The 27,559-nt window shown below is 44.6% G+C and overlaps 1 protein-coding gene across 2 annotated transcripts in view; it reads right to left on the bottom strand.

Moving 5' to 3' along the window:
- The window catches only part of Fstl4 (follistatin like 4), a 446,213-nt gene that overhangs the window by 367,765 nt on the left and 50,889 nt on the right, over window positions 1-27,559 (bottom strand). For both annotated transcript variants that reach the window (XM_031352066.1, XM_031352068.1), the window contains exon 3: window positions 24,699-24,732. In XM_031352066.1, coding sequence (XP_031207926.1) covers window positions 24,699-24,732 — 34 coding nt within the window. The remainder of the gene's footprint in view (window positions 1-24,698; window positions 24,733-27,559) is intronic.

Here is a 27,559-nt window from a genome sequence, read left to right as displayed (position 1 = left end):
TATATATATACATATACATATGTTCCCAAATATAACCTGCTGCTTCTATATAATGTTACTCAAATGTATGTTATCAGGGCTGACCATTTGCCATGGGACAATAAGTTGGTGTGTTTTTCCTTGGGGAGGACCCCCTCTCCCACTCCCAGCATTGTGTGGGGTTGAGACCTCATGGTCTTTTCTCACACACAGTTTGGCATGCTCACTGGTGTTCTTGTTTGGCTCTTGTTTGAGCAGTCATGTTTGGAGAGACTTTACAGGTGTAGCTTCTGATATTACTAGGATATACAATCTCACAGCAAACTCCCTGATCCTCTGAGGGCTCTTACGATCTTCCTAGCCTCTCCTCTGCAATGTTCCCTGGAGCCTTAGGTGTGGGAGTGTTCTGTAGACATTTCCGTTGGGACTGGACTCCACAGCTCTGAATATTGACTGGTTGTGGTTTTCAATAGTGGTCCCTGTCTGTGGCAGTGTCATAACTTGTTTGTCATGTGTACGACTGGGTGTGAATATCTGCACATGAGCACAGGAACCCATGGGAGGACAGGAGAGAGCACTGGGTTCCCTGGGGCTGGAGTTATAGAAAGTTGTGAGCCCCTAATGTAGGCACTAGGAATCAAGCTTGGTCTTCTAGAAAAACAGTTCCTGCTCTTATCCATTGAGCCACTGCTTTGGCTCCATGATCAGGTTTTATTTTTATTTAAGTTGGCAGTTTTTTTTTTTTCCTGTGAATTGGACCATCGGAACTCGGCAACTGTGTTGCCAAAACAAGATTCTGTTCGAATGTTAACTTTCAGATTCAATTATTAAATTCCCCCTTCGTCCTTGGTGAGTGTATTCTTTTCTCTTAATAACCATTGCCAGACCTTTGCTGGTTTTAGTTTTTCAGAAAAATCAGAATTTGGCTTTTTTGATCCTTTCTGTTATTTTTTATTATTTTATCCATCCTTTTCATGATGGTTCTTTATTATTTATTCCCTCTGGTTCACTGGCTTTATTCTAACCGTATTTTCCTAACTCTGTGAGTAGGATATTTAACTCATCAAATTTTGTGCTTTCTTATTCTAATGGAGCTATTTAAAATTATGTAATAGCTCCCACTGCAATTATGAATCTGCCTACTTTCCTTCATGAAAAGGAGACGTTATCTTTGCTGGGCTGACTGCCGTGATGAGCGCGCTGGATTTAGAATGTTCATGTTCCTGGGAAACTTATCATTGTTTAGCGATGCTCCCCCATCCACCCGTGAGAGCTGGGAAGGGATCCAGGGCTCCTCCTCCGGAGGTACCTCTGAGCCACCCATGGCCCTGGCAAGCAGCTTACTCTCCAACAAAGCCCTGTGACTCTTTCATCTCTCTTTGGTAAGATAACCAGCAGGCAGCTCTGGTGGTCTTACTGTAATATTCTCTTCCATCCTTTATTTTCAGATGTTCATTATCTTTGTATATTATTTATTATAATTACTGTCAGGGACTTGTCTCAGGGCATTATACATGCTGGGCCAGGAGCCTGCCACTGGCTATGCCTCTAGTCCTTATCATTTAATTCCATTTTATGTATGTAGTTATGGCATTTGTGTATGTGCATATACACATGTGTGTGGATGCATGCATGTATATGTTATCGTGTGTTAGTACATGTGAGTGGAGGCCTGAGGTTGGCATCTTACCAGATCATTCCTTGATTGCTCTCTACTTTGTATATTGAGTCTGGGTCTCCCACTGAAATTGGTGTTTGCTGCTTCAGCTAATCTACCTAACTAACTTGCTCTAGGATCTCGTCTTTGCCTTTTGGTTTGCTGGGAGTGAAGGCAGGCTCCTATACTTACCCAGTTGGTTTTTATGTGGCTTCTAGGGATTTGAACTCTGGCCCTTACTCTTATACCTTGACATACAAATATACAAACACATATGCACACACACGAATACACATACACACAGAGAGAGAGAGAGAGAGAGAGAGAGAGAGAGAGAGAGAGAGAGAAGGAGAGAGGGAAAGAGAGAGAGCACATGGTGGCCTACAACTACCTTTAAATCAATCTCTAGGAAATCCTACACCCACTTCAACCTTCATGGGTATCTACCTACAAGTGGCATATACATACACACAGAGAAACAGCCATAAATAAATCTTTAAAAAATATCTCTGGACTCTGAGGCTGCTGAACACACCAGTGATGAACACCAGGAAGCTGAAGCCCAGATGCCATGGGAGGCAAGCACAGCCATGCTGTATCCAGGGCCAGCTTAGACTTTGCACATGCACTTCCTCATTTGGCTAGTCTTGATCTGAATTCTTTATAACAAAAAGACCTATAATCACATATAAAATACTTCTCTGAGTTCAGCACATTGTTCTAATGTCTCATCAAGCCCAAAGGGATCATGGACACGCCAGAACTTACAGCCAGCTATTCTGAAATACAAGTGGCCTGGGTGGCACCTCAACCTGTAGCTGGCGTATGAATGGAGAGGACCTTACTGAGGACCAAATCCAGCCATGGAAGAAAGGGTGGCCCAGGGTGACTCCAGGAGGTTAATGACAGAACTCCATTGTAGTATGCTGCTTGGTGTCAGGATTGAACTCTAAAGGGCTTTGTTCTTTGAGTGAGGACCATTGCCCCATAATGGGTCTTCTGCATCTCAGGGAAACCAAAACTCTCTCATGAAGTCTAGGCAAGCAGGACAGAAAGGGGACTCATAATCATGGGATAAAATCACCAATGCTGACTCCAGGTGATCACTATATTGACATGAGCAGACAGAGAACTTTAAAATTACTATCATTAGTGAGAGAAAGATGGAGAATGGCAACAGATAATTGGAACCTATTAGAAAGAATCAAATGGACACTCCAGAACATAGAAACACAGCCCCTGGCTTTGAGAAATTATTGACTAGACAATATCAAAATGGACATTTTGAAAAGTAAAGATTAATTACTATAAAGATGGAGAGACAGGCAGAGCAAGAGAGGTATAGGGCATGACTACTAAGTCTAAAATTCCATAATGACCAATCTTCCCTCTCAATGAACTAAAGTAGGCACTGCTCTCCAACTTCCGGATTTCTGTGGGGAAAGTGCACATAAGTGCATTTCTTCATAAGAGATGTCTTTTCTCTGTGGCTCCAGTTAAAGCCATTGTTTTATCCTCAGAAAACATGTGGGTGTAGATTCCTTTTTGGTCATTTTCTTTGAGATTTATTAGACTTACTGTGTCTGACAGCAGGCCACCTTCCTTTGGTTTTGTTCAAACCTTCCAACTTTGACCTCTTCTGACACTAGTCACCTGATTCCTCTCTTCCTGTGGCTCTGTCCTTGTCCTTGCACTGTGCAACCTTGATGGTTCTAACGCCTAACTGTACTCTGTGTGCATTCAGAACTTCGCCCAGTTCTCTTCAGTTTCACCCCTTTTTGCTTTTAAATCCACAAACTGAATGTGTATTCATGCACTTGCACATGTGTATGTACATGTGTGTGCATGTGTGCAAATGTATGTGTGGGAACACATATTTGCACAAGTCTACCTGTTCTCATGTGAGTATAGGCCAAAAAATTGTTCCTCGGGTGCTATCTACCTTGTCACTTTGAGGTGACCCTCTCACTTGCCTGGAGCTTAGCAAGTACATCAGTGAGCCTCGGGAATTTTCCTGTTTCTACTTCACTTATTATTATTACTATGATTATTATTATAAGTTATTATTATATGTGAACGAGTGTTTTGTCTATGTGTATGTCTATCTGTGGGCCTAGTATCCATGGACAACAGAAGAGGCTATCAGATCTCCTGGAAATGGAGTTAAACATGGCTGTGAACTGCCATGTGGATGCTGGGAATCAAACCTGTATCCTCTAATTATTTTTCAGATTTTCCAAATAGTCCATTTATTATGGCATTTTTCTTTGTTCAGACCTTCAGCTTCCTTTTTGATTTCTTATATCGTGCATGTTTTTATTCTGTATTTGTTAACTCAAATTATCTAAAGTGTCCATGGTTCTCTGTCTTCTGTTCTTACTTAGTGCCTTGTTTCCCTTCATATTTAAAAAAGAACTTTTGACGCCCATAGGACAGGACAGCACACTCAAAATCCTAAGGTCTGTGTTGAAGAGCTTGCCCAGTCAGGGTTTGTCTACTCCCCCAGGTACCCTAGAATACTCTGAACTGGGGCCACTTATAGTCAGTTCTTGGCTAGAGGTCTTCTCAAGAACTCCTACCACAGGAACCCTGATGAAACTGCAGGTCAGGGAAGCTCGCCTGGTTCCTGCCTTTGCCTGGCACCGTGTTCTGAGACAAGCAATTTCTATCATTCCTTCCTTTTTTTTTTTCAGATGTTTTTTATTGGATATTTTCTTTATTTACATTTCAAATATTATCTCCTTTCCTGGTTTTCCCACTCCCAGGAACCCCCTATCTCATCCTCCCTCCCCCTGCTTCTGTGAGGGTGTTCCTCTTCCCGTCCACCCACTCCCACCTCCCCACCTTCGATTCCCCTACACAGGGCCATCTATCGAGCCTTCATAGGACCTCTCCTCCCATTGATGCCTGACAAGGCCATCATCTGCTACATATGCAGCTGGAGCCATGTGTACTCCTTGGTTGATGGTTTAGTCCCTGGGAACTCTGGGGGGTCTGGTTGGTTCATTTTGTTGTTCTTCCTATGGGGTTGCAATCCCCTTCAACTCCTTCAGTTCTTTCTCTAGCTCCTCATTGGGGACCCTGCGCTTAGTCCAATGGTTGGCTGTAAGCATCGGCTTCTGTATTTGTAAGGCTCTGGCAGGGCATCTCAGGAGCCAGCCATATCAGGCTCCTGTCAGCATGCACTTCTTGGCATTCACAATACTGTCTGGGTTTGGTAACTGTATATGGGATGGTTCCCCAGGTGGGACATCATTCCTTCCTAAGGGAAGGCAGGCATGGTGACTTCTACCAGAACCAACACTGAGGCTGCAGGCTCTGTGGTAGCTGAAGTGGGTTTTCTAGTAAACTAATGTGTCCTGGGCTCAGCTCCTAATCCTATGCCTCCTGAGGTCACAAACATCAGAGCTCAAGGTCACTGGTGCAGGACAAGGACTTTCAAAGTAAAAAGAAAAAAAAAAGTCTGCCTGGTTTCCTATTGTCTCTGGTTTTTCTGGGTTTTTATCAGCACCCCCCTTTCCTGCCTTCCCACCAATGCCTTTAAAGGATGGCTGAGATATTCTCCCTATAATTTTCAATTGCTGTAAGTGAGAGAGTCAGCTGAGGTATCCTGTCTCCCATGTGGCAGGAGCAACAGCCTGTGCGAACGGTCCCAGAGTTTTGACTTCATTACTCCTCTCCCCACATGGCGGATAAATGTGATTACCTAGCAGGGATGAAAGAAAATAAGTTGGCCTGCTTTTATCCACCGCTTCCCGAACAATGCATCTCAGCAAGTGCTCTCTGAAGACCCCTGCTTCCCATTACTGCAGATACAGAGAGGGAGAGGACCTCTACCCCAAACAGGACCACACAACAACCAACATTGAAGGACAACAGAAAAGGACACCTCATCTTTGGATGCTAGCTTTGAATCTTGGGATATGTGTGTTTCGATAGGAGTTACCCCAGAAGGCAGAAAACTAGTGAGGGATATTAAGGGGGAAGGAGAGGATAATGGGACAAGAAAGGTTGGATTGAGTGGGGGATGGGAGGGCAGGATAGGTAATGAGGATGGGGAGAGGTGACTAAAGACTTTTGAAAAATGTCCTATGGAAGCTTATGATGTATAAGTGTCCTAAATATGTATTCATATATAAAAAATAGCTTCTGTATAGCAGGGGAGCAATGCCCCTCCAAGGAACAAGAGACCTTCAAATAAAAAGCCCAGGACCACCCCTATTCAAGATGTCTGTCAGTGGGGACCTATAGAGATCATTCCAATACTAAGGGTTACCTTCAGAACTACTTGAAGATGAGGCCTTCATGCTGAAGACTCCACATACTTGAGTCAGGGCATGGAGAAACCAAGTTGGTACTTACCAGTGGCTAGCATTATTAGTGCTGCTAAGGGGAGAGAAAATTAGTCAACAAAATATTACCCAGCTGTAGACTCTGTGAGCTGCAATAGTGACTGGCCTGGCAAGATATGGCACTGGCACAAGGTATAATAGTGACATGAATGTTATAAGTGACCACTTGCTGAATGGACTTTTAGCCATTGAACCCATGCTTGGTACTGTTAGCTAGCCAAAACTCCCCAAGGCTGAGTAGGTCATAGACCCTGGGGTCTAATTATTATGCTAGATACAGTAATAAACTTCCTCCTACGTTTTAATCTTTATACTCATAGGTCAATAGATCAATGTGTCTCTCAAGCCCTTTTTACTTTCTTTTTCTAGACAGAGTTTCTCTGTGTAGTAGGCTGGCCTTGAACTCATAGAGATCCACCTGCCTCTGCTCCTGAGTGCTGGAATTAAAGGCATGCTTCACTACCATTGGCCAGAGACGCCTTTTTTTTTTTTTTTTTTTTTTTTTTTTTTTGCAACATATTAATACAGAAATTCACAATAGTTAACATGCAGAGAAAAAGAGACTGGAATGCTCAGCTCTAAATGGGACATATATATCATACCCTGTGCCCACAAAGCTTAGGGGTCATCACAAAAGGGGAGACAAAAGATTGTAGGAGCCATAGGTGGATGTCTGCAATGAAACTGTTTGCTAACGTGATGGGGCCTTTGCATGCACAAACTCATGACAGCTGTGACTGTGTGCACAAGACTTGTCCAAGATTAAGCCAGCTAGAATCCCAGCATGAATTAGGAGATGTTCATGAAGTCCTACACCTAGCCAAGCAACTATGGGCAAGTGACAGCTGCTGGAGGAGAGGTTAGCTTTCTTCCGACATAGGTTACCATGAAAGGCTCTGACAGGTACCCTTACACCCATGCACATGCAAGCAGTATCAATAGACTCAATGGGTGAAAGAGGTGGGGGAGGAGCATCTGAGAACAGGAGGGGAAAAATAGAGGAAATAGGGGAGGAAACAGAGGGAAGGGACTAGGAATGTAGTCCAAACACATTATATGAATGCATGAAGTTCCCAAACAATAATTTTTATAAATTAAAACCAACTCAGAACCTGCTTAGAAAGTGGGCAGCTGCTATGTTAAGCTTTTCTGTGTGGATTTAATCCACAGCTTTCCCCTATAGATAGGGTAGATGAAGTCATTGCCATCATTTCCTAAATGAATGGCATGGCCCAGATGAACTTGCTTCCTCCCAGTGGCAAAACCAAAGGTGTAGCATGCTGTCCCTTGCAGTATGACAGCTGCTGCCATCAAAATTAGAGCAGATGAAGTCACCCCTTACAGCATCGGACCTGGTGACACTCCCTGGCGAGGAGCTGGTAGGTACTTATCCACGAGTCTAGCCACACACACTCTCTTTACACATCCCCATTCCCAAGATACATCTGGCTTTAGGAGGTACAAGAGTACATAGAGTATGAAGAGTTAAATGGGTGTGTGTGTGTGTGTGTGTGTGTGTGTGTGTGTGCGCGCGCGCGCGTGTGTAATTCCACCTCTACAGCTATGGTGAAGTTGTGATCCAGAAGGGGCAAGATTTTTCTGGTGATATAGCTGTTTGAGGGTCATGGAGGCTCCTGTAACTAACCTGGTAAGCAAACCCAATAAAACCACTCGTTATTAAGCCAACTGTCTCTGGTTTGTTTGTTTGGTTGGTTGGTTTTGGTTTTTCGAAACAGGGTTTTTCTGGATCGCCCTAGCTGTCTTGGAACTCATTCTGTAGCCCAGGCTGGCCTCAAACTCTGAAATCTGCCTGCCTCTGTCTCCCAAGTGCTGGGATTAAAGGTGTGCGCCACCACCGCCTGACTGTTTATTTGTTTTTAACTTTCTATTTGCTATAATAAAATACCATGCAGAAAGCAACTAAGGAAGAAAGGGTTTATTCTGGCTCAGAGTTCAAGAATGCAGCCCATCACTGGGAAAGTCACAGCAACAAGAGCTCTGGCCATTGCATTCACAGACTAAAAGCATAAAGCAATGACAATTGTTGATGCTCAGCTCCGTCTCTCCACTTAAGACAGTTCAGGACTCAGCCAGGGAATGGTGCCGCCCACAGTGGATGGGTCTTCCAAGTAAAACAATTAAAATAAGCCTCCACCAGCCCTGACAGAGGTGTGTCTCCTTGACAGCACACACTCACCCTCACACCAGCTTTATGTGGAATGTTACTTTAGTCTCTACTCTGGGACTTACCTGGGGCAAATAGACTTCTGTTTTTATCTCCCTAGGGCAAGTTCATGCAGGATCCAATGAGTTGGATCAGAATTCAGAATGGCTGCCTACAGAATTTGGGAAAGCTGTGCCCCTCCCCCAGAAGTAGACCATGATTGGAGATTATGTGGGATCACAGCAGGGAAGCAGGAGAATGGATCTGAGTAGCAGCAGCTAGAAATACAGTCAAGTCACCACATCTCCGGCTCAATGGGCCTTGGCCTCTCTGTTCTGTATGAATGATGATTCCTTGACCTTTTACCCAGCATGCCACATTACATGGTCATTTACATTCAGGAGACTTGTCCCAAGCCACAAGGGCACTTTCTCCCCATCCTCTCTCCCATTAAAAAAAAAAAAAAAAAAAAAAAAAAAAAAAAAAAAAAGTAAAAGAGAAAAAAGGAGCTTTGGGTCCTTGTTCAGACACTGTTCATCTGGGTAAGTTGCCTCTTAGAATGCTATTCTACTAAACCTCCTGGGTTTCATATTCAAGCCTTTCACAGCAAAGCAACCAAGTAATTGGGAATGATCAGTCCTAAAGACAAGAGCCGTGAGAAGCTGTTCGTAGCCCTGCTGGCCCCATTAGAGGCAGGCAGAGTGGTGCGCACCAGCCTCTTGCCTCTGCTAATGACATTTGGGGGAAAGCGAGTGTGAGCGGGAGGATAAATCACAAGATAGCGTTTATAAACTCACTAATAAAGAATTAATGGGAACCCAATAATTACCAATTACGGAGGCAAGAGAAATAATAAAAACAATAAAATAGAAAGTGTACAAAGCAAACAATTAAGACTGTTTTATTAGAACAACGCTTGCAACTCAGCAAGCATTGGTTCTTGCCACACAAGGGCAGCGGCTGTGTGTCATATGCATTTTGTACATTAAAGAAAATGATGTTGAGGGAGTTTATCAGCTCTTCCGAACTATCAGACACTCATGAGCCCAGATTCAAAGTTGCAGCCACAGTCATGCTTGGGCCGCAATGTCACCTCTCATTAAATTCTAAATCTGTGCAGGGAGCCTACCATATGTAATAGTTTTCTAATATCATGTGACTAATTTTGGAGATGCCAAACACTATCTTTGGGACAAACACACTGATTAAAAATATGCTTCAAAATGCCTCTCTATTTTTTTTAGCCCAGTGAACTGAAATATATCAATTAGAACTATTCTAGTCTACTGAGCCCTATAAATACGTATTTAGATGCAACAGGACATCAGTGGGAAATATCTTTGGAAAGTAATTATTTTCAATACACGTGGAATGTCTTTTAAATGCTTAAGCAACACTCTGTTTTAAATTTGTGCAACTGACATAAAGAGGCACACATATTAATTAACACACCCAACACTTGATTGCAAATCTCTTGCCTAGAGTAAATGTTTCTAGATCAAGGACTTAATAGCAGAAATTAAGATAGTTGAATGGGGAAACCAAGGATGCACTTCTAAACACCAGTGTTCTCAGATATCTTCAAAGGGATGCGGAGCAGGTATAGGCAAGACGCTGAATCTGGGGGTGGGGGTGGTCGTCTTGCGCTCCCCTTACTGATGTGGACTGCTGTGCATTGGTTAGTGCCTGCTACACCTAAGTGTAATAGTGAGCTGATTAGCTGGCAAGGGTGCTTGCCCAACCCTGAAAACCTGAGGTTGATCTCTGGAAGTCATGTGGTGAAAGGGAAGAACCAGTTCCTTCAAGTTTCCCTCTGATTTCCATGCCACATTGTAACACATACACACACACACACACACACAAATGCACACACACAGTGTAAAATAAATTAACCCAAATGTTTCCTAAAGCCACACAGATAGCTTGATGAATGCAACTTTCCAAGGCTTTCCACACCACTAAACTCATTTCCTGAACTGCATCCAGTTCATGGTATCCACACAGAGACGCCTTAGGGAGTGGTGTGTGTAGACTGTGTCAGACAGGGGAGAATGCACATCTGGGGACAGAGCTGCCTCCAGTATGGTTTTTGCGTGTTTTTGCAGGGTGCTATATAGGCTCAGAATCATTTTGAATCATATATGCAAAATGCTCCTCTTTTTAATGGCAACTCATTCAAATTAAAATTAAAACAAAACAAAAAGCTCCTATAGGTCGATAATCCAAGTCAAACAAAACGCAGTTGTGGGCTGTGTGCTACTTGCAGACTACCTTATGTTTGAAACAGCTATGGAGTGGGAATCACCCAGGTCTTGGAGGAGCCTGTGTTTTCTCTGTAAACCGGATGATCTAAAATGTCTCAGGAGAAGTTCAGTAAGTTGGCAGAAACGAAAGTGAGTTTGGCATATTCACCAGAAAGTGGAGATAGAGCCCTGATGGTGGGGTTTGTTTATATTAACAGTCAACAGGAATGCCGTGTGTGTGCAAAGGGCTCTCTTAGTCCCTTGAGTATAGCAGAGTTCAGAATTGCCAGCATCCATAAGGCTGTAGTGACATAGAGCACTGTGGCAGATGAGGACAGTGGGAGAGAGCTCTCATTTCATGGCAACAGAAGCAAAGAGGGAAAAAGAGACAGAGGTTGACAGGGGGTCAGACACAAGCTGTTGACCTCAAAGGTACTTCTGCAGTGACTGATGCATTCTTCCAGCCAGGTCCTTCCTCCTAACAGCTCATCCAGCTATGCAGTCATCTACAGACTGGTCTGTTTGAGGAGGTCAGGGCTTCATTGTCCGGGCACCTCTTACTAGTGCCACCAGCTGGGACCAAACTGTAGTAAACACATGGACTTCTGGGAAGGCAGCACTTCATATCCAATCCACAGTAGCTTCAGGAACCTTCCATCTGCTGGGATGGTATCATGAATAGCATTGCCATAGAAGGCATGGTTGCTACCATTCCTGGCACCGGGAAGGTTGCTTGGTTGAAAGAACACAGCTATGAAGACTGGTATGGAGCTGACCTTTGGAATCTTCCCAGAGTGCTAGGCACACCTAGTATTTCCCCAGGTCACCTAAACATGGTTGGAGGCTGTGGTCCTGTGTCTGTTTTCCTTTAACTTCAGCATCTCCAATCTATGCTTCCTGCCATCAGGCATGGATGCACTCCAAAGTAACAGTGGTGGTGCACGCCTTTAATCCCAGCACTTGGGAGGCAGAGACAGGCAGATTTCTGAGTTTGAGGCCATCATGATCTACAGAGTGAGGACAGCCAGGGCTATACAGAGAAACCCTGTCTCAAAAAAAAAAACCAAAAAAATAAAAAAACAAAAAACAAAACAAAACAAAGAGTTGTCTAAAGCATTTGGTTCTGAGATGGCTTCATCTGAGAGAGTCCACATGGAGATGTGGGATTTGGACAGATGGGTCAGTCCTGGACAGCTCTGCTTGCAGAAATCTCTTGGGGAAGAGGCAATGCTTTTATTATTTCCTAAACACACAGCAGCTGCTGAGCTTCTTAAACAACAACAAGAAGAAATAAAGGGTCACTGTTCCCACTTGCTTGTCTTAGAAAGGTGCACCGTGTCCAAAAGTTACTTGCTGTTTATATGGCTTCCTTTCATCTATGCTCATCAGAAACCCTGCAGAAGGGGCAGGTAGAATAGCTTAGTGGGTAAAGGCGTTTACCACCAAGTTTAATGACCTGAGTCTCTGATCCCCAGAATCCACATAAAGGAGAAAGGAGAGACCCAGCACAAAGTTGTTCTCTGACCTTCACATGTGCATTGTGGCATGTACATTTGAGCACAAATGCATGAATGCATGCACATATACACACACAAAACAAGTAAATGCAACTTTTTTTTAAAAAAAAGAAGAAGAAAGGAAATCCTATAAAGAAACACCAACAGGCCTGGCTGTGAGAGAACATGGGGAACTGAGATTTGAAATTCATGGGAGAATCAAGCCCCTGTGAATGACTGGTCGGGAGTTCAAAGTTAAGACTCTGGTCTCCAGAACACAGGGAGCTCTCAGCACAGCTGCAGAGATGTCCATCTTGGGAGCGTGTGGGCTTCCGGTTTACTAATGTATCTGCTGACATGTGACAATAAAGCTTGGTTTATTTTTTTCTGTTTTTAATTTTTTGGTTTTTTTTTTTTTTTTTTTTTTTTTTTTTTCTTGAGACAAGGTTTCTCTGTATAGCTCTGGCTATCCTGGAACTCACTCTGTAGACCAGGCTGGCCTCGAACTCAGAAAGCTACCTGCCTCTGCCTCCCAAGTGCTAGGATTAAAGGCGTGTGCCACCACTGCCCGGCTTAAATTTTTATGTGTATGAGTGTTTTCCTGAATGTATATCTGTGTACTACATGTGTGCCTGGTACCCATGGAGGCCAGAACAGGGGGTTGGATCCCCTGGAACTGGAGTTACAGACAGTTGTGAGCTTCCATGTGGATGCTGGGAACTGAGCTCAGAGGCCCTGAACTGCTCAGATCTGCTGCAAGAAGAACAAGGGCTCTTAACCACCAAGCCGTCTGTCTCTCCAGCCCCAATGAATAGAGTTTGAGCTCTGTTTTAAACTGTCATTATTTCAAACATGGTATGTCATGTGGTACTTAAACATCAGTATAGACAGGCACCTTGAATGTGACTTGGCTTTCCTTTTGAATATTCTGGTTCCACAAATAAAGGATCATCACACTGATAGGTAAGTTCTTGCAGTATTTTGTTTTAAAGAACATCACCTGAAATGGTTTTTGTTTTGTTTGTTTGTTTTTTAACTCTGCCTTACTATTGTTTTGTTGTTGTTGTGGTGGTGGTGGTGGTTGCTGTATTGTTTGTTTTGAGATACAATCTCAAGTAGGCGAGCATGGAATCCAACTATCTCTTTAGCTGAGGATGACCTTGAGCTTCAGATCCCCTTGCATCTCCTTCCTATGTACTAGGGTTACAAGGACAGCCTACCATGCATGCCTAGTGCGTAGTGCTGAGGACCGACCCTGAGCTATGGCCCTGTCCCCAGCCCCAGCCTGTTGGATTTTAATGTATAAACTTCCTCCAGTAAGCTTAATGAAAACGCAGAACTGGATGTTATAAGCTGTGTGACCTTGGATAAGTCCCTTATTGTCTCTGAGCTTGACTCCTCTTCTAACACCAATGATACTATCTCCACTCTTTCTAACTTACAGATTTTCTTCAACATGTCAGAAAGAGGACAGACTTGGTGTTGATGAGATGGCTCACAGGGTTGTGTCAGTCATCTTCTACCACGTAACCACCTCAGTGACCCATGTGGTAGAAGATGACTGACACAACCGTCCTCTGACTTCCACATGGTGCACGTGTTGGCACGCACACAGAGAAGTGAGTGTAAAAGTAAATGAAAATGGGAAAAGAAAAGAAACCAGACAGCACTCAGAGAGCAAAGGCAGCTTAGGAACAAGACGTTATTTCAAATTCTCTAAAAGGGAGAAAGTGATCTTGGAGCCCACTTTTACAAACCTACCATCTTTAAAGACAAAGCAAGAGATCTGGTCACTTTCTGTATGGCTTAAGTGTCTAAGCATGAAATCAGATTTGAGCCTCAGCTGTAATCTGCTCCTCTTGGCCACTGGACTCCCATCTTGTGTCTGAATGGCTCAGTAGCTCATGCAGATGATAGGACATCAGATAAAGCCACTGAGCCACTGGACAGGAGCGCTACCTCCATCCAAAGGAAATTCTAAAGTGAGTAGAACATACAGGTTGTAGTGTTCCCTTCCTCCCATAACTCTCCACCTTCCCCATGTCTTCTGATGTGTGGAGGGGGACAGGGGGGTGGGTTAGGAGGAGCTCTGCTTCTTTGTAGCTTCAGCAAGCCAGGGCTCCCAAGCAAGCAAGGCTTATTACCATCATTGAAAATCCTACTAGTCCATTGCCCTCCAACCCTGCAGGCCCTGTCATATGAAGAACAGAGTCCATGTTTGAGCCTGAACTTTGGGATAGAATAATATAAACAACTTTCGGATATCCAAAGCAAATGCATTTTCCCCAGGGGCCTCTGGGAAACCCATGGTTCAATTCTGTGACTAATTTTCTAAAGAGCTAAGTCTCAACTTCTCCCACCCAATTTTTTTTTCTATTTATTTTTTTCTATTTTTTTCGCATTGCCCCATCTCAAAAGGTGTTTATAGGGAACAAATTGGGCTACTCTAAAAATGTTTCCATTAGAACCCTTCTTGTCTGCAGAACTGAAGGGAGGGAACCTTTTGTGCCCAAACTCTGAAAACTGTGGACAGTGTGAGTGGAGCATGTTGCATGTCTTCAATCCTAGCACTCAGAAGGCAAAGGCAAGTTGGTCTCTGTTAGGCCAGCCAGGACTTCATAGTAAGACCCCACCCCATCTCCAGACCAGGCCTTACCGATGCTTGTCCTACTGCTTCTGGCTTTTATGTCAACTCTGAGCTCAGGTTCAGGTTTGGGAGGCAAGTGTGTTTTCCCACCAAGCCATCTCTCTAGCCCCAGGGAGTTGTTTGTTGTTTTTAGCTTTTCTGCTTTCCATGTCCCAGCTGTCATTTAGGGAGTCACCTGCCTCCCATATTGGTCTATGACACACCAAACAGGACACAGCTGGTGACTCTCCCCTAGTCCTCAGCCACCGGCTCAGGAGGCTGTGCAGGGAACCGCAGCACCTCAGTGGGAGGCAGAGGCTATGCTGCCCCTCTTCCACTGAAGTTGCCTTGTGAGGAGGAGGGCTGGCACTCACTGTAAGGGAAGTCAGCCAAAGGGGTGAACTGAAGGGAAGAGCCAGGTCCCTGGGTGAAGCCAGCAACCCCGAAACGAAGCCCAGATGGTCGAGTTACATATAAGTCCACCAAGTCATCTTTTTTGTTTGAGCCCACTGAATCTTTTCTGACACAAGAAAGTGACCAGGGACTTTGCGCAGCACTGAGGGGTGGGGGTAGGGGACGTGCCCAGGGAGACCCTCTTCTAAGACAGCCATGCTTTAGAGAAAGACTTGAGATTCTATATGGTGGTGGGCTTTGATTGTCAACTGACTAGATTTATAATTCCCTGTCTTCAAAGATGTTTCCAGAGAAGATTGACTGAGGACAGATAACCTGTGGCCCAAGGAAAGAGCAGTTGCCGGTCCATATTCTGCTTCTCTCGAGGCAGCTGTGGCCACCATCTTTCCCTGTCACAGAGTCCAGGTTCTTTGGCCTCTTACATGGATTGAATACACGTGATTCTCCTGGACCTTTTGGGCCTACAGTGCCATGGTAGGACTACTGAGGCATCTGGCTTCGTGGTCTGAGAAGCTATGGGAATCTTGGCTCTGTCAGCATACAAACAGCCACTGTGGGGCTACTCAGCCTTATCGTATAAGCTGGTCTCAGCCTCTACTATATACTATAAATATATATGTATGTATGTATATGTGTATATTGTGTATGTATGTGTGTATGTATATGTATGCATGTGTGTATGTGTATACATTTCTATTATTCTACCTTGAACAGAATATCCAGAGGGTTGTTTTACCAGGAAATGATATCCTTTCTGAGCAAATTCCTTTACACTCTATAGTCAACCTGTCTAGTGTGAGGAGGTACCAAATATGGGCACACAGGTAGCCTTTCTGTCTGCAGGACCTTCCTGTATCGTCTCAGCTAACTCAGCTACCAGGGATCATGGATCCTCATCTCTATACGCACAGCACCCTTCAATTACCTCAAGGAAACTTCCACTAGTAACCAATGACCTAGGAATTGTGTCATCTTTTCCCAGAGAGTGGGTTCTCCATCACCAGGACTAACTGTCCAACATGGCTCCAGGACATTGCCTTTGGGGTAATGAGAGAACAGCCAAATGTGGCCTGCAGAGATAGAAGATAGGAGTCACTAGCCCTAGATAGAGGTAACTTAGCTCTGTGTACCATCTCACAGTGCCAACCACACCCAGATACCACACAAGCCCCACCACTGGCTGAACCCTTGGTCCCAGGAGGCTGTGGGTTTTCAACAAACCACTGATCCAGTGCCCACCTACCTGCTCATTTCTCCAGCACACGGTCCAGACTTCCTGGAGACATCGAGGCAAGGTCTTCTTTTCTAGGGTGAGGTCTAACATGATACACCAAGCCTCAGGCCTGAAGCAGTTCTAGGAACTGAATGGAATCCCTGGGCAAGAAGTACAACCCAACCAAATAGGAGCGTAGAGACCCATGAGCAGGTTATAACTCATGGGCCCTCCTAAGTATGGTCACTTGACCTGGAAAGGCCTGTCAGGGTCACCACGGCTGGTTCTCCAGTATATGTACCCAAGAAGACATAGTGTGATGCTCCCATCATAGCTGGAGGGAAGGGAAAAAAAGCCAACTGCTCAGTTAGTAAGGCTGATAAATCATGAGAGAACATTGACAGTCTTGCTAATTTAGATGAGCTACTTCCTCCTTCAGCTTGGTCCCAGTTTGGACTCTGCTCGTGCCAAAGCAGAGAAATTAAAGATTTGTTAAGAGACAACTCAATCTGAAAATAATGAGCTGGCACAGGTTTGGGAGGTGGGGGCTGTTAAAAAGAATTTTTAAGAGGTAAACTAATTTTGATGACAGCCAGAGAATTAGGACATAATGGTCAGTTGGTTCTCTACTTCGTTTCCTAATAAAGAAAAGTGCTGGGTGACAATGAGACAAAGAGACAGAAATAAATGGTTCTTAAGTCACAGATAATTAACTCCAAAAGCTTGCCGATGGCACATTAATATGCTGGAGCAAACAGTTTTACAAAGCTTCAGTGCTTACAGAGAGGAGACCATTTCAAAGATTGCTAAAAAGTAGAGAGTCCTGCTTTGGGGTCTAAGAAAGGAAGGAAGATGACAAATGTCAATCTTAACTTTTGCTGGATGCTCAAGGGAGTTGCAACTTCTGTGCAAGGACTTGGCAGGACCCAATGAGTGTCCCCATCTCCCCCATCTCCTGGACCTTGAACGGTTGAGTCATAATGATGGGACCCGGGGAAGGATCTCACAGTCCTTGTGAATCTGCAGTGGTTCATACCTTTGGGGGAATTGTGCTGGTTAACTGTAACACTCAACATGACACAACCTAGAATGACCCAGGAAGAGTGTCTCAGTTGAGGAATTATTTAGATCTGATAGTCCTGTGGTAATATCTCCTGTGGGAGTTATACTGACAATTAGTTGACCCAGCCCACTGTAGGCAACATCATCCCCTAGACTGGACCCTGAACTGTGTAAGATGAAGAAAACTTCCTGAGTGAGCAAGCAGGTGGCAGGGGTACATTGTTTCTCTCTGTTCTTGACTATGGATATGGTGTGACCAGCTGACCCAAGGTCCTGATGATGCAACTCCCCTACAATTATGACAGAAAGTTGGCCCTCTTTCCCCCCTATTATTTCTTTGGACCAAGGTATTTTATCACAGAAACAGAAATGAAAATAGAACAGAAATCATTATCTATTTGACAGTGTGACTTCCCATAAACTCTGGAAAGATATCCCTGGTCCTGGGCCAAGTATTGTGGTGGTAATTCCCAAGGATTACTCTTAAATACAGCAGTTAAACACCCTATAATCACTGTATTTAAGAAACGGTTGTAGAGTATGGAAGAATTGTGAGATGGTTCAGCAGGCAGCTTTGCCTGATGATCTGAGTTCAGTCAACAGAACCCACATGGAAAGAGAGAACCAACTCCTGTGATTTGTCCTCTGACATCCAGAGGCTGTGGCAAGTGCTTGTGTGTGCATGTGTATGTACACACATACACACAATTATGCAAGCACAAATAAAAAAGCTTGAGTGTAGAACCCCTGCCCTTGAATAGACACCCTAGAAACAGGTTTGCCCATTTCCCACCTACCTTAGGACAACTGGGTACAATTCTATCTGCTAAAAAAAAGGACAGTGTGCCACAGAAAAAGCTGATCTGCTGAGTCAGGACTGTAAAGAGGCAGGCCACACTCTCAACTTCTTTGAGCCCAGCATGTGTGTAAGAATGAGCAATGCTCCAGTGCTGGGGAGTGGAGGGTTAGGGTGTCGGGAACCCCTCACCTAGCCTTGGACAAAGTCTGGAACTGAAAAGGACTCACTGGTCTGAGCACTGTCAACTCTGCTTGGTTTTCTTTAAGTTCCCTCCATCTGCGGCTATTAAAGAAGTTAGTCCCCCCTCCCAAAAAAAAATCCTGGGAGTTCATTCATCTGTTTCAGCCCAGAGTCAGCTACTTCACATTAGACTAAGACACATTATGCAGGCAACTGAGAGATCCAGGAAACATCTGCTAAACAAAATCAGAATTAATGGCAAACACCACAAGGATCTTGATATCTGAAGTTCCCCCAGATGCACAGAACAATAAAGGGGCCATTAGAGGCAGCTGTAGACTGGGAATGGATTCCAGGGGTTTTCAGGAAGCCAGGGTTCCAGTTTTCCACTCAGTGAATGCAGGCAGGCCCTGTTTAGTTGGGGGATTTGTACTGTTAAGCAATCTAAGTACCCAGAGCCACCCAGGATAAGAGTGACAGTCTCCTTCCTTTCCTCTCCTCTGAAGACAGCAGCAGCCTTGCCCTCCCAGCCTCGCTATTGTCTTGCTGGAAAGCCAGGCCCCCCAGCTGGCTAAGGCTCGAACACAGTAAGTGAACCATCCTTGGGAGGGCCAGTAATATAACATGACACCCCGGTGCCCAGCTCCAAACTCGAGCCCCTAATCACAGCACAATCACAGACATCTGGAATAGCTCACAGATCACCTCCTGCCCTTCAGAGATAGCTGACAAGGGCTGAATTATCCAAGCCACTTGCTCCACGCTCGAGGGTGCTCCCACAGCTGTAATTCAAAGAGATGGGATCAGTCAGAGAAAGTGCTGGTGTGAGTGGATGGGCTCTGGCAGGTACAATCAGCACCTGCCCTCTGAGTGGACATGGGAGTGTCTCAGAAGGACCAGGGTTGGCAACTCTTCACTGTGAAGTTTCAGAAAAGGTTGAAATTCAATTTCAGATGTCTGGAGAGGGATGTAAAAAAGAACTGTGCTCAAGCTAGGAAGACAGCTCAGTGGGCAGAAGGCTTGCTATGGAGAAGTGAGACCATGAGTTCAAGTCCCCATCATCCATGTAAAATGTAGGACAGGGTGCTGTGAGTCGGTAATTCCAGGGCAGCTGGACAGGTGGAGATAGAAGGAACCATGGAGCTCAGTGGCCAGCTGACCTCTAAGGAGGACACACGTCCCAGCCTAGAGGCACCCCAATCTTTACTACTGTGAAGTGAGTTCCAGGGGTCAGCAAAGATACCTAACACTCACCCCCAAACTCCATATGCATGTGCTTCCACACACACAGGTACGCACACACACAAACAATGCATGCACGCACACAGACACGAGTGAGTTTTTTTTTAGCTGTCCAGGGAAAGATGTAAAAGTTCTTGTTCTGGAAAGCAGACAAAATGTAGCCATGGCGGCTTCCCTGTGCAGCCATTACAGGTGAGCTCTGAACACTAGGTTCAAGGTCAGTCCAGGGCTCTCATGAAGAAGCATCAGCTCTGCTTCTCTAAGGAGGACAGGTGTCCTGGCCTAGAGACTCCCTGTGGTCTTGTGGTCCTACCTCAGTCTTTATTACTGTAAAAGAGTCATTACCATAACCCTAACTTCATGAGAGGCAGGTGGCACTCTCAACTTCTTGGAGTCGAGCATGCGAACAAGAACGAGCAATGCTCCAGTGCTGAGCAGTGAAGGGTTGGGGTGTGGGGAACGCCTCACCTCACCTCAGTTGAGGCTGGCTATGTAGGCTTGGTAGCCAGTGGTATGTTCTATGCCCTTGATGGGGATGAATCAAGATCAGACAACTTAAACAGCCACCACCTATAAGTGTGGGGTGCAACAGAGAAGCAGCATCCCATGGGAGGGGGTAGAGGGGGTTCAGGCAGAGTCCTTGTCACCACTAGCAACATGGAAAGGAAGGAAGGAGTCTCGAGTGTAAGAGGCTGTCTGCTCAGCTGAAGGTCCAAGGAGATAAACAGTTCTCTGAAACGTCATAATGAGTAAGTCCGCATCTTTGTGCCCACCTGCCAGGCAGGCTCAGCCCTGGTGCCTGGCCACTCAGGAAGCTTTCCCCTTGCTTAGATCCACTACAGCAGGCCTTGCCAAGGCCCCGAGTGCAGTGGCAGCCATGAACACCAAGACAGCAAAGTTAAATTGTTTCATCCCATAGGAAGCTGATTTGGGGAAACGCTGCCTATTATCTTCCCTGCTGAGAATGTATTTAACACAAAAGCCAGATCGATTCTGCAGCCCAAATAAACTCAGCTGCATCCATGCAACTCATTGGGGTCTTAGAGTTCAGCATGTTCCGAGTGTTCTGTGCCCCCGGCACTGCTGCATTAAAGTACCACAAACCAGTAGGCTTTAAAAGCAGGAATTCATCCTTCTCACCGTTCTGAAAATCAGAAGACCAAGTCAAAGGAAGGGTTGGCCAGACCATTCACGATCCCCTCTGAAGGCTCTAGGGAATAGTCCTCCCATGCCTCTTCCTAGCCAGTGGTAGCCAGCAATGCCCTGCTCTACCTTCACATGATACTCCCCTTCTGTGTCTATAGATGAAGTTCCCACTGCCACTCATGGGACTAAAGCCAGAACCGATCCGGTATGACTTTATGTTAACTTGGTATGTCTATTGTCTATAGAGACTTTATTAAATAGGGCTCTATTTAGTAGAAGGTCATGTTCACAAATTCTGGCTTAGTACTTCACTATACTTTTTTTTTCTTTTCTTTTTGGTCAGTCTGTATTTTTCTTTGAGAACAGAGTCTCAAAATATAGCCGCATATTCAGCCCATGACACCAAGCTTATTTGAACCCAAAGCCCTCTCATCAATGCATCACCCAGGAACATAGAACATTACCAGAGATGGCAATGCACACTGAAGAACTAATGGTATTTTTATAACTTGGAGTAACCATCCAGAATAGCCATGCTAAATTATCTTTTTAAAACCCAAAGGTCTTGAGTCCTCACTAGTATATCATGAAGATGAGACCAGGGTTCAAAAGGGCAACTTGTACTTCATTTAAGAAATAATTAATTATCTTCACAAGGTCCTGTGCAGGGTGACGGTAGAGAAAAGGCATCAGCCAGCTTACTCAGCTGTGAACTGGGAAAGCTACAATAGCAATCACCCTGGCAAGATTCATGTGCAATAGTGGCATAAGCATTAGGGGGCTTACCAACCACCTTATGATCTGATCTAAGACCTGCTCCATAGGAGAAGCTGTGTGGCTGATATCATAAATCCAGGCCATGGCTGGGGAACTCATAGGCCCTGCTACGTTGTTAAATGGACACAATATCAAACTGTCTTCAGCTTCCCAAGGGGTAGGATCAAGATGTAATTGGTCCTCTATGCCCATAGATTGATGACACTCTCAGCCCTCACCAGAGAAATTTCTTTGTGCAGTGGACAGTGTTTAAGACAGAAATTCATAACTGGTCAAAATGCAGAGAACATATGACTGTGGGGTGCTCAGCTAGAATTGGGACATCTAAATCATAGCTCTTGTGCCCAAGGCTTAGGAAACATCAAGAAAGAGGGGCAGAAATATTCTAAGAGCCAGAAGTCAGAAAGGACTGGACACACAGGACCAGTTGTACCTGAACTAATCTCAGTTGTAGTTGCCAACCTGAGGTCAAGGCAGTCAGCATCCAGCATGGATGGAAGGGGTTCACTACCTCCAACCCCTAGCTTAGGAGCCACTGAGAGCTGATGGCGGCTAAGGGGAAGAGTCATTCTCTTTAAGGGCGCGGCATCTGACATGTTGCCTTTGCCTCAGTAGCAGATGCCATCAGATGCATGTGCATATAAGCAGCACAAACTGGACACAACAGTTCATGAGGGAAAAAAAAGACATCAAAATGAGAGGGTAGAGGTAGGTCTGGGATGGATTGGAGGAATAGGGGTGGGATGCATTGTATACACAGATGAAGTTCTCAAATATAATAAGTCTATTAAAAGGGAAATTAAATGAATTACGGGCCCTGGCCTAGGATTGTGGGGAAGTTGGAGAGAAATTGAAGAGTTTCTGGGTCCCAGTGATGAGTAGGTTGGATTAGCTTCAGGAAAGAGTTAGATGCTAGGAAGCAGAGGTGACTCCTGTGAAGCCCAAAGCACACAGGCTGCAGGACTGAATAAAGCCACAGGCCATCAGCTCCCTGGTCCTGCCACTCTGTGATTCAGTCTAGACTCCACCCCATCATCTCCCAGACTACCGGCAGCCTCTCTCAGACCTTGCCACATAGTCTTAGTCAACACTTCCAAAAGTCACAGTGGGGAATTGCCCTGGGTCAGGTTTCTGAGACATTAAACCTCAGGCAGATCTGGTGTCTGTGAGTCAGGTATAGAAGTGAAACTAAACACACCTACATGGAAACTTCTCTTAGATTCCATGGTCAGGAAGCTGCTGTTTTAGACTCAAAGTCTCTCCTGAGCACCCTGGACCCTCCTGAGCTTGGAGAAATGAGCAGGACTGAGCCCTTCCGTTCCAGGTTGAGTTGAAGCACCAGGCATGCTGCTTGACAACAGTGACCTATTTTTCTTGATAGGAATAATTCGGTGAAATTTCCACAGCACCTCTATTATTATTTTTATACTAAATATTGTTCAGAAGATCGAACCAACCCATGGCAATGACTTCTCAGGTCTCCAAAGACCTGGAAATATCCTTGAAGGCCCCAATCTCTCTTTCTCACTGCTCTGTGACAAGCATTGACATTACGCTATTTCAAGAACTCTCAATCATTTGATATTGACATTAAAACAAACAAACAAACAAACAAGCAAGCAAGCAAAAAAAAAAAAAAAAAAAACACCTAAGGAAGACATCATTCACAATAGGAGAAAACTAAGTCTGGGGTGTTGGGAGAGACCTGCTAATAACAGCCCAAAGAGCACGTTCTCGGTCAGTCACTGTGGAAGGTGATGTGGGAGCAGGGCTGTGAATGAAGACAGAATAGCCCACGCATGTCTGTTCCCTTCCTGGCATACTCAACATCATCCTTTGAGGAATTCTAAGCCCTGTAAGTTCCAAAGTATTTTAATTTTCTTTCTTTCTTTCTTTCTTTTATTTTTTATTTTTTGTCTTTGAAAAGAAATACACGGGGCTGCCCCATAACTCCTGCCTAATCAAAGACGATCTCAATATACAGACAGAAAGATTATAAAAAGGTTAAGTTTATGTGTGATTCCTTCATGCAAATTAACTGCAGGCATTGTCAGCGAGAGGACAGCTTATTATTCAAAGCCACAGTTCATGCCAACGTCTCCCCTCATTCCGGCTACTTCTCTCCAGCTGACAGTCACTGTTCCCACCAGGAACATAATTTTCAAAAAGAAGCCCTCCCCCCCACCACCACCAAATTTACCTTTATCCAATTTAATTTGCTATCAATAGCCAAAGAATGTGGTTCACCCTATGGAAGTGGTCCCAAGGCCACTGTGCACTGAGCACATGGAAGCCAGAAAGTTCACTCTAGAATCAGATTGCCCAGGTCCTCTGGATTTGTGGTTTCAGAAGCATAGATGACAGCCATTTATCTGGGTGTCTGGGACGGACAGTACTGTCAGGATGTTATCAAGCTCATAACTGGCATGACGGCACCATGGTCATCCAAGCTTCTCATTGTGGTCCACAACATAGATGCTCACTAACCAGGAGGAAGGATATGTTTGACTTAGGAGGCAAGCGTGTTTTTCTACCCCAGTATGACTCTTCTTGGAGACCGTACAATGGAGGAGAGTGTGGCTGAGGCTAGAATCAAAGCCTATGTGCTAGACTGAGAACACACTATGGTTTCCGACTTTATTTGCTCCCTTCTGTCCCTACCATAAAGAGATGATTCCACAAATCTCACAAAAGACATTCTCTCGTTAGAGACTAGCTGTTACTGAAAGTAAATAAAAGAAATTTCCGTTAGATGATTCTGAAATTGCCATCCGTACATGCTTACCTCTGAGACCAGAAAACAAATGTGCCAGAGGAAGGCTGGCAGGGAAAATGGAACATCGTGGAATTGTTTTCAAAGGGGAAATTAATTGGTTATTTCTATTCTGGCTTAGCGGAAGCTGTAAAAATCTAATCAGAAGCATTTTTCATAGTGGCTTTGCCTGCCCGACAATGAAACAAACTCCCCAAATTCTAAACCATTTTTCATTTGTTTGTTTGGTTTTTTTGTGATTATCATTAATGACTTCTTCTGCTTGAAACCAAATGACTTCAAATGTCACCCCCAAATGAGGGTCTCCTTCAGAGATCGTGTGTGTGGTCCTGAGTGAGCCAATTTTTCAGAGCTGCCTCTGACACCTGAAGGTACAAGCCCTTGTTCTCACAGGCAAACCCAGCCTTAAGTCTTGTGTCTCTTGAGCCAAGAAGCAAACAGCTAACATGCAAGAAAGCATGGCATTCAAAGAACAGGCTGCCCATAGACTGACTGACATTCATCTCAGACTCAGCCAAACCACTTCCAAAATGTCAGTGCCGGGAATGATAGAGATGTAAGTAATTTTTTCCTACCTTCTCTTCTTGTGACTTCAAAGCCTCTGGTTTCCTGAAAGAAAAGAGAGATGTGGTTTTGAAGAATAATTCATAGGTACAGAAGGTACAGATACTTGCAAATGACTCCTATCTTGTTAGTTGTATTTTCTCCAAATGGTGAATCAAATAGAAAGGTCAGCAATATTAGGTCTTCTAACCTCACACAGCATGTGTGCACACATATACATGAGTCAATGCACACACACACATGTAAACAACTTATTACTTTGGGAACCTAGATTTTTAAAAATACATTATTGGGGCTGGAGAGATTAAGAGTATACATTGATTTTCAGAGGACCCCAGTACCTAGTGGGACAGTTCACCTGTAACTCCAGCTCCAAGGGATCTGACACTGTCTTTTGGCTTCCTCTGGCAACTACACTTATATGGACATACCTACCAACACCCAACACATACATATATATAACTAAGAATAAAATAATTAAAAATATATTGCTGGGCTGGAGAGATGGCTCAGTGGTTAAGAATATGGACTGTTCTTCCAGAGGTCCTGAGTTCAATTCCCAGCAACAACTTGGTGGCTCACAACCATCTGTAATGGGATCCCATGCCCTCTTCTGGTGTCTCTGATGACAACTACAGTGTACTCATATATGTAAAATAAAAAATATTAAAAAATACATTGCCAGTCATACAATGTCTTCTTTAAGTGCTGCTTGGGCCAGTCCCAAGTATTAAAAAGGACTCTGTCCAGGGTGTGGTCCTATGCTTTGTCTCATCTCAACGTGCTTACAATGGCTCCAGAAAAAAAGTCATGCGGTGTCTGATTATAGCCAATTCATAGTTTCTAAAGGCTCATGGACAATTTGGAGAGTGGGTCTAGGTCACTGGGCTAAATTAAGCACTTTGCTTTTCCTAATCCAATCTCAAGAATATTTTTGATGCCAGCTCTGTGCAGTACAATAAGCAAACTATTTCAGGAACTACCCAGGTACCACAAGACGCTTGCATTAATATTCAGTTGAACAGGGAGCTTCAGAAGAAATACACATTACGGAGAAATCAAAGGGCGATTTGCCTTGATAAATGCCAGCATTTCAAATTCAGCTAGAAACAAGAAAAATAATTTTTTAAGAGAATCTTTGAACATGGTGCTCAGGCAGGGAGAGCGGAGGAAGAGAGCACCGGGATGAGGGGATGAGTGAGCAAGAGGTAGCATGCTGAGTGATTAGGCTCAGGGAGAGGAGGAAGGCCCCGTCTCGAAACACACACCATGGCTTCATAACTGGTGTGAAGGATCTACGGCTCACCAGAAACGACCAGCTCAGGCTGAAAACCACACTGGAACTCAGCACTGCCTAGTAAAAGGAAACCACAGATATGGACCTCCCCCTCCTCCACCAAGATCACTCAACTGTACCACACAGTAGCATGGTCTCTCTCACCTCCGGCATCCTCCGGTGGTCGGTAGAGGACAGCAACAACAGAGGTGAAAAACAAGACACCACACTGGAAAGGTTTCCTGCCTATGATGGTTAGTTTAAAAATCTCATCTCCCCACCCCACACCCAGAGTCACCTGAGGAATGAACTAGCTCATTTGGCCTGTGGGCCTGTGTGTTAGGGGCTGTCTTGGTGTTTAATTGATGAGGAAAGGGTCCAGTCCATTGTGGGGACACTGTTCTTTATGAAGGCGATTCTGATCTACACAGGAGTGAAGAAAGCTAGCTGAGCATAAACAGCAGGCAAGCAAGGCTGTGCCCTGTTCCCTCTGCTTTACGGCGGATATCAGGTGACTAGCCGCTTGCGTTCCTGCTTCTGTTTCCTCTCACTGATAAACTGGAATCTGCACTTACAAGCCCAATAAACCCCTTTCCTACCAATTCACTATAGATAGGATGTTGCTGGCCTCAAACTTGTGGTGATCCTCCTGTCTCAATCTCCCAAGTCCTAGGATTCCAAGCATGTGCCACTGTGCCCAGCATACAGAGTTTAATATCGAGTTAAGACAAGAGACAGCAGAACTGGCATTAAAGACAGAAGATCCTTGTCTTCTGCACTAGAGATTAATCCAGACCCCTCAAATGATTTCTCTTGTGAGTGAAAAGCTCCAACGGGGGCCAGTGGGAGACCCATGTCATACAAGGCCAGTAAACTAACAGAAGCACAGCAGTGTTGGATCAACTGACACTAGGAAACAAAGGAGCATCCTGAATGCTGGACCCTGTGGGGATCATCTGGGTCAGGGTTCGGAGAAGTGACATGGAGACAGGAATGATGATATAAGATCCTGGGGTATATACACCCAAAGAAAAGCCCTGTTCTCTCAAACTCTTTTTCAGCATCTTGTTACTGGCCCTGTCAACTCCACCCCTACAAACCACCGCGTGTAGGATTGTGAATGTAGAGGTGGTTATAGTCAGCTCTTATGCTCCTGGGAAAACCTTTACAAATTTGCTATTGTCGTTGCATAAAGCATATCCATTAAGGAAAGCAGATGTCAAATAACATGGTGCGTCTAATCATTTCTTCAAGTCTGAATTTGCTTCTTTTAGGAGTAGTAAGGGCTGGGGAGATGACTCTACCTGCCACACAAACATGGGGACCTGGGCTTGTGTCCTCAGATCCTATAACAATTCTGACATGGCAGCGTGTGTTATATATATATATATATATTGGATGAAAGCACAGCACAGCGCATGTGTAGTGGTCACAGATCAACTTGCAGGAGTCTGTTCTTTCCTTCCACAATGTGGATCTGGGGATGGAACTCAGGCTTAGCAGTAAGTACCTTACCTACTGAGCCATCTCCCTGGCCCAGCAACTCAATTCTTATATTGATGTTAAACCAGCCACTTGACTAAGCTTCCTATTGTT

The sequence above is a fragment of the Mastomys coucha genome, unplaced genomic scaffold (assembly GCF_008632895.1).
Source record: "Mastomys coucha isolate ucsf_1 unplaced genomic scaffold, UCSF_Mcou_1 pScaffold5, whole genome shotgun sequence".
NCBI classification, from domain to species: domain Eukaryota; kingdom Metazoa; phylum Chordata; class Mammalia; order Rodentia; family Muridae; genus Mastomys; species Mastomys coucha.
Note: the sequence above shows the minus strand (reverse complement) of the source record. Positions and strands in the feature narration are given on the sequence as shown.